Here is a 12,975-nt window from a genome sequence, read left to right on the forward strand (position 1 = left end):
ATTTATAGAATTATTTAAACTTAAGCTTAACTTAGTAATATTTAGTATTTAGCCTACTATCACATCTACAACAGCTATATATTAAAGCTATTATAGCTACTACTAGGATTAAAAGTGGGGCTAAGGAGAGGGGGGGTTAAAGCTAGTATATAGAGGGGGTATAAAGCTATAGAGATTCCCTAGAGTAAAATAGATAAAAGTAGTATATAATTAAAGCTATAAACTAAGTTATTATAGGAATCTAGTTTTTAGTATTATATTTTATTATTTAAGTTTAAAAATAAGGAAATAAGGTAGTAGATATTTTTATAATATTATCTTAATCCTTATATTAACTAGCTAATTATATAATAGGACTATTAGAAAGCTTAATTAAGTAATAGAATATAAGTAAAGAGGAAAGTAGATTAAGGAGAAAGTATATAGAATTAAGAAGTAAGAAAGTAAGTTTATAAAGAGAGGATAAGAGGAATTAGTTATAAATAATAAATAGAAAAAAGTAACTAATATATATAGCTAAAAATAGAGCTATTTATTTATAATATATAGTATTCTATTTTAATATATATATTATATAAGTATATAGTAGTAACTAATAAAGTTATAATATATTTATATAATTACTATTAGTTAATTACTATTAAAGCTAAAGTAGAAATTATTAGATTAGTTAGTAATATAACTAATATTATCTATAGCTAAGCTAAATTAGAGTTATTTTAATACTTAGATATTATAATTAAACCTATTACTTATATTATACTACTTTAGATTAATAGATTATATTACTATTTATACTATTATATATATTACTATATATAGAATATATAAAAGTATTACTAAGTAGAATATAGATAGTAGAACGATTAGTAGAAGGGGGGTAATATATAGAAAAAAGCTATAGTAGTAAGAGATTTATTATAGATAATAGAGGTATTATATTAGTAGTTTTTCTTATTATATATTAGGAGCTAATAGTTTAAGGTTAAATAGAAGTTAGGAGTAGCTATTAGAAATAAGCTATTAAAGCTAAAAATAAATAATATAATATAGTTTATTATATTATATAATAGCTAATAAAAGTAGTTTAAAGCTAATATATATAAAGAAGTTAGTATAGTAAATAAAAAGTTAGAGCTAAATAAGTAGTTATATTATATTAAGTAGATAAGGGATTTAGAAGGGTTAAATAAGATATAGTTATAGGAAGCTATATAACTAATTAAGGATAGTAAGGAGATATTATAGTCTATATAGGCTATATTTAATAGTATTATTAATAAAGTATATATAATAGTAGCTTTATATAAAGTTAAGTATAATATATTATTTAAAGTAGAGCAGAAAGAGATTAGCTAGAAGCTAATATAGCTATTTAATAACTATATAGAGGATAATATATAATAATAATATAAGGAGGTTTAGTATAAAATAATAAGTATATAGTTCTATATAGATAAGTAATTAGACTATAAGTAGCTATTATATTAGTTTACTATATATTAGAGGTTATTATAAGATATATTTACTAGCTATATTATAGTAAATATTAGTAGTAAGTAAGCTATATAAGCAGAAGAGGTTAAGAAGATATATTTAGACGCTATTATTACTATTATTAAGGACCTATATAAGTAAAACTAGAAGGAGAGCATAATAATTAGTATATTAGCAGTATTAAGTATTTATAAAAATAATAAGTAGCACTAAGTAATAGAATATATAATAAATTATTTAGCTATAATTAAGGTAGCTAAGATATTTATTATATACTAAGTATAAGTAGAGCAGTAGGATAAAGTAGTAGTATTAATAGTAACTAAAGGGGCTGAGGTAATATATAAAGTAACTAGTAGTATATTTTATTTAATATATAATAAAGTGTAGTAGTTTATAATATAGATATTTAGCTAGCTAGATAATAAGCTTAAAGTAATAAACTAGATTTATAATATATATATATATAAAATATATATTTAGTTTAATATAATAGTATTAGGAATAATAGATTAAAGTAGTAACTAGATATTATTCTAGTAGGTATAAGTATAAGTATATAAGTTAGCTAAGATATTTTATAAGTTAGCATAAGAGGTATAGTTATTATTAGTATAGTTAGTAATAATAAATAGATATAAGAATAGAGATAATAATCTTAAGAGGGATAGGTATAATAATAAGTATAGAGGCTAATTAGTATTAATAATAGTATTACTTACTATTAAGTAAAACAGTATATATAATAATTATAGCTAGAACTAGCTAAAGTATTTATTTTTATATAATAACTATAATAAGGTGTAAATAAGTAAGGGAAAGGGGTAGACTATATAGTATATTATAAAGTTAGAGGTATAGTAATAAGTATAGTTAGACCTAATATAAGGGGTAGTAGTAGTAATAATAATAGTAGTAAGAGAGGTAGAGGAGGTAATATCTAACTATAGTAATAGTTATTACCTATATTATAAGAGAATAATATAAGTATATAGATAGGCGTTAGAATTATTCTAAGAGCAGTTATAGATATTAATATATATAATAGTAGGGCAGCTAGTATAAGCGCTTAAGTTAGTAGGCATTAGATATAGCAATATAGCTAATAATAAGGTTAGGAATATATTTATATATAACAGCATAATTTATTTTATTACGTTATACTATAAGAATTACTATTAAATAAGGATAACTAAGGTGATATACTAATATTTACTGTATAAGGTTAGTAAGTTATTAGTATAATATTTATAGTTAGTATTACTATTTTAGTAGTAAGTAGAGAGTATTATCTATTAAATAAACTAAAAGAGCGTATTTTTATAGATAGATAATATAGTTATAAGAGGTAGAGTAGTAAGTAAAGTAAGCTATAATAACACTAAAGGTAATAAACGCTATAATAACACTAAGGATAATAACACTTATAATAATATTAAGGATAATAACACCTATAAGAACACTATTATAGATAAGAGCGCTAATATTACTCCTAGCTAGGCGCTATAAATAGATAAATAGTTATAAACGTTAGATAAAGCAAAGTAGATTATATAATAGCATAATAAGTAGTTAGTTAGTAATAAGATTAATATTAATAAGTAGTAGTATATAGCTATTACTATTACTAACTAGTATTTAAATAAGGCGTTTAGGTAGGTAGATAATAAAAATAATAATAATAATAATAATAATAATAATATAAGCGTTAAGGATAGTATATTAGATTTATAAGCTAAGTATAGTATATATATAGTGGGGATAATATATAGGTAGTTATATTAGGAGGTACTATTTAGTATAGTAGCATTATAAGATAGGTTTTAAGCTATTAGCTAGTAGTAATATTAGTTATTAAGGTTTAAGGTAGAAGATTAAGGTAATAAGATATTTATTAAGTAGTAGTAGATAGTAATAATAATAGTAGATAAGGAGTTTAAAAGGTAGTAATAGTAGTAGTTTATATAGTTATAGTTAGCTAATACTAATAAGTAGTTATAATAAATAATAGGGGACTTATAAATAGCATTCTATAGCTAGTAAGAGCAGGTTATCTAGTTAATTATATATAAGGATAACCTAATTATATAGGTAATAAGTATAAGTAGTAATAAGAGTTTATTATTTATATTACTAATATATTATATACTAAATAGAGTAATAATTATTATAATATTATTAGTAGTATTATATATTAATATAGATATATAGTGTTTAAGGTTAGAGTTAGCATTAATAATATAGTATAGCAGTAAGTAAGCTAATATAATAGCAATAATAGTAGTATTTATAACACTTAAGTTAGTTATTATAAAGGGATTCTAAGATTTTATTAGGTGTTTATAGTAGTAATAGCAGTTAGACTAAGTAGTATTAGATAAGTGCTATATTATATTAGATAGGTTAAAAGGGTTCTAGCTAGCCTTATAAATATTAAAGCAGATAATATAAGAGTTTAGGACGTAGTTAGTATATTTAATAGTAATATTATTATTAATAGAAGAGTAGGAGTTTTTTACTATAATAAAGATCTAGCTAAAGTAAGTATAAGTGTTCTATAAAGTAATAATATAGAGGAATATTAAGTATAAAGTTATTATTATTATATTAAGGTTAAGAAGTAGAGGTTATAGTTATAGTTTTAGTGTAGTAAGCTATAAGCACTAAGGTAGTAAGGTGTGCGCAACTAGCTCTACCTATATTAAGGGGCTTATTTTTCCTCTCCCCTTAAAAGGATATGCGCGCGCACGCATGCATATATATACATATAGATATATATATAGGCGCGCCTCTATTATAGCTATAGGAAGGTAGTATCCTATAGCTATAATAAGCTATTATAGCTACTATTAGTATCTTATAGCTATAATAAGCTATCTTACTGCTGCTACTATTATTAGCGTCTTATAGCTATAATAAGTTAGTCTTACTGCTGCTATTAGTATCTTATAGTTATAATAAGCTATTATAGCTGCTATTAGCATCTTATAGCTATAATAAGCTATCTTACTGCTATTACTACTATTAATATCTTATAGCTATAATAAGCTAGTCTTACTGCTGCTATTAGCGTTCTATAGCTATAATAAGCTATTATAGCTGCTATTAGTATCTTATAGCTATAATAAGCTATCTTATTACTATTGCTACTATTAGTATCTTATAGCTGTAATAAGCTAGTCTTATTATTACTACTAATATTTTATAGCTATAATAAGCTGCTATTATTATTACTAATATTTTATAGCTATAATAAGCTGCCTTATTACTATTATAGCTAAATACCTATTAGTGTTATTTTATAGCTATAATAAGCTATTACTGCTACTATTAGTATCTTATAGCTGTGATAAGCTATTATAGCTACTATTACTACTATTTATACTACTATTAATACTATTAGTATTACTACTACTACTATTAATATCTTATAGCTATAACTAATAATACTACTATAGCCTTTATTATTATTACTACTAATATCTTATAGCTATAATAAAGCTAAAGAAGTTACTACTATATAAAGAAACTAATAAACTAAATATCTTATAGATAGCTAGTATAATCTCTAAAATATAATATATAAAAATCTAAATAACTAATAGATTAATCCTTAGAATATTAAAATTAAACCTTCTAATAAGTATTATCTATAATATACTTATCTTAATAAAGCTAAAAAAATAAGCCTTTAAACTCTATTAATATCCTACTCCTCTTTATTATTATTTATATCTATAACCTAACATCACGTCCACGATGGCTGACGTCGGAAGCCATTGAACGCCCCACCATGGAATTAGGTGGGTCCGTTGAGACAAGGGCGGAAACCGTTGTTCACAGCAAGGTGGAAGCCGTTGAGATTTTCCGTAGTAAAATAGGTAAAAGTAGCATGCAATTAAAGCCACAATCGGTATAATTATAGGAACCCAGTTCTAACATCACGTCCACGATGGCTTCAAGTAGAAGCCGTTGAAATCCTCACCAAAAAATAAGTGGGTCCGTGCAGACAGGGGGTAGAAGCCGTTGTTTTCCAGTAGTGAAGAAGCCGTTGAGATTTCCCGCAGTAAAATACACAAAAGTAGGATGCAATGAAAGCTTGAATGAAGGCAATTATAACCATCTAGTTCTCAGTTCGATAATCAGCAAGGTGAGTCTAGAAATCGATGAATAGCGTAGTTGATGTTTTCGTGATGCGGTCCCAAACCCCACATTAACTAGCCAATCACATAACAGGGATATCAGCCAGGCCAGAAAGCCCGACCGACTGATGGAACGCAGTCAGGGAGGAAAGTAGATCAAGGAGAAAGTATACGGAATTAAGGGGCAGGAAGGTAAGGTTATAAAGAGAGGACAGGAGGAATCATTTAATAGTAGTAGACCAAAGCAAGCCATCCGTATAGGTAAACATGGAGCCATTCGTCCACAACGCGCAGTATTCCATTCTGATATGCACATCATGTCAGTATGCAGTAGTAGCGAACGAAGTCACAGCACATCTAACATCACGTCCACGATGGCTGACGTCGGAAGCCATTGAACGCCCCACCATGGAATTAGGTGGGTCCGTTGAGACAAGGGCGGAAACCGTTGTTCACAGCAAGGTGGAAGCCGTTGAGATTTTCCGTAGTAAAATAGGTAAAAGTAGCATGCAATTAAAGCCACAATCGGTATAATTATAGGAACCCAGTTCTCAGTGTTTTATTCCGTGATATGAGTCCAGAAATAGGTGAATAGGGTAGTAGATGTTTTTGTGATGTCGTCCGAATCCCCGCATTAACCAGCCAATTATATAACAGGACCATCAGCCAGGCCAGAAAGCCCGACCGAGCGATGGAACGTAGGCAGGGAGGAAAGTAGATCAAGGAGAAAGTATATGGAATTAAGGGGCAGGAAGGTGAGTTTATAAAGAGAGGACAGGAGGAACCAGTCATAAACAGTAGATAGAAGAAAGTAACCAATACATGCCAAAGATGGAGCCATTCGTCCACAACACGCAGTATTCCATTTTGATATGCACATTATGTCAGTACGCCGTATTAGCCAACGAAGCCACGGCGCATTTGCGGAATAACCATCGGTCAATCCCCGCCGAGGCCAGGAGCAAGGTCGCCGGATTAGTCGGCGATATTCCCGGCATCATCCGCAGCCAGGCCGATTTGCAGTCGTTTCAATACCCAGACCCCACGGTCGAGCCAGTTGCCCATATCGCACCGCCCCGGGCGGACGGTTTGCGTTGCCACGCATGCCGTTATGTGTGCCGCCGCGTGCGAAACATGCAGGAGCATTGCCGGGCAGAACACCGGTGGGCGAATGATTGGCAGAAGGGGGGCAATGTGCGCAAGAAAGCCACGGCAGTCAGAGATTTGCCGTGGACAACAGGCGTGCCATGCCAGCGTTTTTTTTTAACACGGGCCGCAAGCGGATGGTTCGAGGTCGGGCGGGGGTTAGGGGTGGCCGTTCAAAGCGAGCCATCGGGGCCGGGGACGGACGACACGGCGTGGTTCGTCACGTTGCACGAGAACCAAGAGAAGCGGTTCGAGGCCGACGCGCGCGAGGAGGTCAGTACAGTGGACGAAAAGTTGGAGCCGAACGGGTGGTTGTACCGCGTCGGGTGGACGAGGGATTTGGAAGGGTTGAACAAGACGCAGTTACAGGAGGCCACGCGACCAATTGAGGATGGCGAGGAGACGTTAGAGGCCATATGGGCCGTGTTCAACAGCGTCGCCGACAAGGCATGCGCAACAGCAGCACCGCACAAGGTCGGGCACGACGTGTTGTTCGAGGCGGAGCGGAAGGAGATCGGCCAGAAGCCGGTGCGGCCATTCGACAACCGCATGGAGGACGACACGTGGCAGCGGTACAAGGAGGTTTGGCGTAAGATGGTGAGCATATGGTTCCGCATGGACGAGTGGCCGGAGCGCGAGCGGCCGCCGTATCGGTTCACCATGCGTCAGGGGTCGTTGTGGGATGCGTTCACCAGCCGTGTCGAGGCGGATGTCGGCAGCAGGCAGGCCGCGCAGGCGGAGGAGGTCGAGAGGATGTGTTTGGACGCCATCATCGCCATCATCGAGGACCCGTACAAGCAGAGCCAAAAGGAGAGCGCGATGATCGGCGCGTTGGCGGTGTTGGGCATCCGCGAGGACGGCGGGTGGCACCAGGCGACGGAGTACACGACGAATTATTCAGCCGTGATCAAGGTGGCCAAGATGTTCGTCGTGTACCAGGCGTGGTTGGAGCGGAAGGACGAGGTGGTGGCGTTGACGGCGACCAAAGGGGCCGAGGCGGCGTACGAAGAGGCCAGCAGCGTGTTCCATTTGGTGCGCGACAAGGTGCGGCGGTTCATGACGCGGATGCCCGGGCGGCCGGACGACGAGCCCAGGGCGATGAATTGGATTTACGACGCGCGCACGTACGGGATGCATATCCGGTTTAACACGGTGGCGCCGGGGATGGTGGATTGGAGCGGCGACCGGATATCGTTCCGGCGGGTGCGGGTGCGGGTGTGCGAGTTGGCCGAGATGTTCCACGGGGTAGCGCAGGAGGCGCGGACGTTGTTGGCGCAGTTGGCGGTGGTGGACGGGGATGGGGATAGGGATAATGATCCCGACAGGGACGGGCACGGCGATGGGTACGGAGGCCGATCAGCGTTAGCAGCAGCGTTGCCCGCCATCAGGTGGGACAGCATGCACGACGACCACAGCCAGGACCGGCCGGGGTATTCGTTTTTACACGACGACCGCAACGAGGCGTGGGTGGGCAAGGGGAAGGGGTGGATCGCACGGCGCATCGCAGAGTCGGAGGCACGGCGGCGGGCGTGGTTAGACCCAACGCGAGGGGCGGCGGCGGCGGCAGTGGCAGCAGCAGCAGCAGCAGCAGCAGGACAGGCGGAGGAGGTCACGTCCAACCGCAGCGATAGCCACCACCCATACCGCGAGAGGACGGTGCAGGCATACAGACAGGCGTTGGAATCGTTCCGGGAGCGGTTGTGGATGTTGATGCACATGGTGGCAGGGCAGCCGGCGCGGGCGCCCGAGTTAGCAGGCATCAGACACAGCAACACGGCCAACGGCGGGGTCAGGAACGTGTTCGCACACGACGGCATGATATGTTTCGTCACGTCGTACCACAAGAATTACCGCCAGACGGGGACGGCCAAGGTGATACACCGGTATTTGCCGCGCGAGGTCGGCGAGTTGTTGGTGTGGTATTTATGGTTAGTGTTGCCGTTTTGGCAGCAGGTAGGAGGCATCATCCATCAGACGGACCGGAAGAGCGCATTTTTATGGGCGGACGACGTGGTTGTAAGGGGCAGGGCGGCGGGCGAGGCGAGCCGTGATAACACCAGGGGCGACGAGCGCCGCAATAACACCAAGGACAACGACGCCCGTGACAACACCGAGGACGACGACGCCCGTGACAACACCATCACAGACGAGAGCGCCAACGCCACCCCCGGCCGGGCGCCGTGGACGGACGAACGGTTGTGGACGTCAGACAAGGCAAGGCGGATCATGCAGCAGCACAGCGAGCGGTTGGTCGGCAGCAAGATCAACATCAGCGGGTGGCGGCACATGGCCGTCGCCATCGCCAACCGGTATTTGAACGAGGCGTTCGGACGGGCAGACGACAAAAACAACGACAACGACGACAACGACGACGACATAGGCGTCGAGGACAGCGCATTGGATTTGCAGGCCGGGCACGGCACGCACGTGGCGGGGATGATATACGGGCGGTTGTACCAGGAGGCACCGTTCGGCACGGCGGCGTTGCGGGACAGGTTCCGGGCCGTCAGCCGGCAGTGGCACCGGTTGTTGGGGTTCGGGGCGGAGGACCGGGGCGGCGGGGCACCCACCAAGCGGCGGCGGACGGCGACGACGGCGGCGGACGAGGAGTTCGAAGGGCAGCGGCGGCGGCGGTTCACGCGGTTGCAGTTAGCCAACGCCGGCGGGCAGTTGCGGCAGATGATGGGGGACCCGCGGGCGGCGTTCCGCGGCCAGCAGGAGCGGGTCATCCGGTCGATCATGCGCGGGGACGACCCGATCGTGCAGGTGACGGGCACGGGCGGCGGCAAGAGTTTGTCGTTCATGTTGCCGGCGTATTGCGCACCGGACGGGGTGACGATCGTCGTGACGCCGTTGGTGGCGTTGCGCACCGACATGGACGCGCGGTGTTCGAGGTCGGGGTTGGCGTCGACAACGTGGCGCGGCGGCGGGCGGGCCAACACGGCCGCAGCAACGGTGGTGTTCGTGACGCCCGAGTCGGCCGTCACGCAGGGATTCCGGGATTTCGTCGGGCGGTTGCAGCGGCGGCAGCAGTTGGACCGGGTGGTGTTGGACGAGTGCCACGTCGTGTTGGATGGGTCGAGGGGGTTCCGGCCGGCGTTGCGGGCGTTGGGGCGGACGGTGCAGGAGTTCGGGGCGCAGTTGGTGTGTTTGACGGCGACGTTGCCGCCGGCGGAGGAGCGGGAGTTTTTCGCCGTGACGGGGATCCGGCAGGAGCGGGTGCGGGTGTTCCGCGAGGCGACGACGCGGAGGAATATCGAGTATGGGGTTGTTGTCGTTGCGTTAGGGTCAGGGGGTGGGGGTCGTGGTCGTGGTCGTGGTGCGGCAAGCCACAGGCGCCGGGCAGAGTCAGGGTTAGGGTTAGGGTCAGGTCGGGAGGGTGAGGACGGCGAGTTGAGCGCCGTCGAGGAGCGCGGTTGCCAGGAGGTCAGGGATTGGTTGCGGCAGCAGCCACGCGGCAAGGCGGTGGTGTACAGCAGCACGATCGAGGGCGTCGAGCGGATGGCCGAGGCGTTGGGGTGCGCAGCGTTCCACAGCAGCATCGGCAGCACGGAGGACAAGGCGTCGAGGTTGGAGGCGTGGAGGATGGGCGACGGCGCCGATGGGGGCGTCATCGTGGCGACGAACGCGTTGGGGTTAGGCATCGACGTGCCGGACGTGCGGTTGGTGGTCCACGCGGGCATGCCGCGGCGGTTGCGGGATTTCGTCCAGGAGAGCGGGCGTGCCGGGCGAGACGGCCAGCCAAGCCGGTCGGTTGTTATATGCAGTAGGGCAGCCGTGGAGGAGAAGGAGAAGGAGAAGCAGAAGGAGAAGGAGGCAGGGGAGGCAGAGAAAGATGGGAGGGCAGCCGGAGGGGGATGGGAGGTGTCAACAAGGACATACATCAGGGGAGAGGTATGCCGGCGGATTGTGTTAGACGAGGTCATGGACGGGCGGGTGGACCGTCCAGGGTGCGAGGAGGGCGAAGAGGCATGCGACATATGCCGGCAGAGGGCGTCGGAGGTGATGTGGGTAGACGACGGGGATGGAGATATGGATAGGGACAAGGACGGGGATAGAGAGGGACATGGAGCCAGAGAAGACGAAGAGATCAGGGCCGCGTTCGAGACCAGTCAGCAAGCCAGGCAGTTCCGCCAGTGGCAGGCCAGGGCAGAGCGTTCAGGGTTAGGGGAGGAGGGGGAGACGTTCAAGCAGCAGTTGGCGCGGTGGGCGGGACGGTGCACGTATTGCGGGATACGCCGGAGAGAGAGCGACGGGCACACGTTAGACGATTGCCCAGGCCGCGGGGAGCAGGCGTGGGGGTGGACGGCGCAGTACAGGAGGCAGATGGAAGAGGCCATGTTCGACGGACGGATGATGGAGAATTTCAGCAGTTGTTTCCATTGCGGATTGCCGCAGGGTTGGTGTCGGCGATGGGAGCCGTTGGGCGAGGACGGCGGGCGGTTCACGGAGGTCGAGGGCGGTTCATGCCAGTACCAAGGGTTGATGGTTACGATGTTCGCCGTCGCAACGATCGGTGTGGGGTCGAGGGTGTACGAGGAGACGGTGAGGGCGATGCGCAGAGCGGACGGGTTAGAGGAGTGGGCATCGAGCGAGAAGGAGGTATATAAGTGGTTAGGGCAGATGATCCAATGGGGAGGGGTGCAGTCAAGCAAGTTGTGCCGGTTGACAAGCCAGTTGTGGCAGAAGGCAGTAGAGGGCGTAGCAGAGGGGTGATCAGGCAGGGCAAGGCGGGGCGAGTAGGGGCCGTACATAGGAGTACGACAGTTTAGGGTAGGGAGTAGGGAAGTATAGTAGTAAAGGATAATAGAAAACAGAGCATCAGATGTTTTTTCACACAGAAAGATTTAATAGCACAAGAGAGCAGGAGGTGGAAGATGACAAAGAGTAACAGAGGGGATGAATCATGAGCAAGGAGCAAGAAGGGGGGAATACAAGGAGCAGCAAAAGGTATAGGCAACAGTGGAAGGATGGAAAGAGCAGAGAAAGGGGCCGGAGAGAAGGGAAAAAAAAGAAGTAAAAAGGGGATGTAAGAGCGTGAATATAATACAGATGTAGTGTTAAAGATTTCAGGGCCAGTTTTAGGGTTAGATAGCATAGCAGAACAAAAGGGCAGAACAGTAAGAGGTTCGTTAACAAAGGCGAATTAGTAAGAGTATAGGAGTTATAATAAAGCAGATTCGGGGGCAAGCAGAGGGAAAGAGAATAGTATTAAGATAATAGGAAAGAGTAAAAGATTTGTTATAGAAAGAGAGCAGAGTACACCGAGAAAAATTACAGCCAAAAAGGGGTAGCAAGGTCAGCAAGAGAGGGGGAATTAAAGAATCACATACCAAAGATAGCAGATTTATACAGTAGACAGTAGTTAAAGATAAAGGGAGGTAGAAAGAAAGTAGACAGAGAGAAATAGAAATACAAACAGATAGAAGACCAAGGGGGGAAAAGTAAAAAAACGGATTTCAGTAAAAGAGAGGGAGGGAGATTCATTTAGCAGCCCATAGAGGTAGAGTATAGGGGAGCCAGGGTTAGTACACAGTAAAGGTCAGAGATAGGTTAAAGAGAAGGATTAAGGTCAGAGTAGGAATCAAAGTCAGGAATACAGCAAACAGAAGGGTCAAGAATAGGGCAGAAATAGAAGTCAGCAATAAAGCAAAGTTCAGGAGGGATAGAGTTAAGAAACAGATAATAGAGGGGACATACAATTAGCAAGCAACAAGAAAGGGGGGATCCAAGGAGCAGAGGAAAGTAGAGGCAAGAAGGGTAAAGTATAGAGAGGAGAGAAGGGATAGGGAAGACGGGAGGAATATAAAGAGCAGAGAAAGAGACAAAAGTAAAGAGGGCAAGGAGAGGAGCGAAAAGGGAACATAGGAATATAAGCATAATATAGACAGATACAGAGTTGAAGATAACAGGACCAGTTTTAGATTAGATAGCATAGTAGCATAGTATAACAAAAGGGCCGAGTAGTAAGGTGTTCGTCCGTAGAGGCGAGTTCGTAAGAGTATAGGAGTCGTTATAAAGAAGATTAGAGAGTAAATAGAGAGAGAGAGATAAGGGAGTAAGATAGTAAAAAAAGAGTTATAAGTTATTCACAAAACAAGGGTTATGTACCACGAGAAAGGTTATAAACCAAAAGGTTAGAAGAGTAAGTAAGAGAGGAGAAGTTAATAAGTAACAAACGAAAGATAGC

At 42.7% G+C, this 12,975-nt stretch overlaps 1 protein-coding gene across 1 annotated transcript; it reads left to right on the plus strand.

The window, feature by feature from the left end:
- Positions 1 to 6,470: 6,470 nt before the first annotated feature.
- Positions 6,471 to 11,501, plus strand: CGCS363_v002018 (Bloom syndrome protein-like protein; the record flags this gene model as incomplete). Its single annotated transcript, XM_036633867.1, has 2 exons — positions 6,471 to 6,868; positions 6,920 to 11,501. 2 exons carry the CDS (start codon positions 6,471 to 6,473, stop codon positions 11,499 to 11,501), a joined length of 4,980 nt encoding a protein of 1,659 aa, XP_036502201.1.
- Positions 11,502 to 12,975: the final 1,474 nt, after the last annotated feature.

Source organism: Colletotrichum siamense (assembly GCF_013390195.1).
Source record: "Colletotrichum siamense strain Cg363 chromosome Unknown KSG_Cg363_contig01, whole genome shotgun sequence".
Classification (NCBI taxonomy): domain Eukaryota; kingdom Fungi; phylum Ascomycota; class Sordariomycetes; order Glomerellales; family Glomerellaceae; genus Colletotrichum; species Colletotrichum siamense.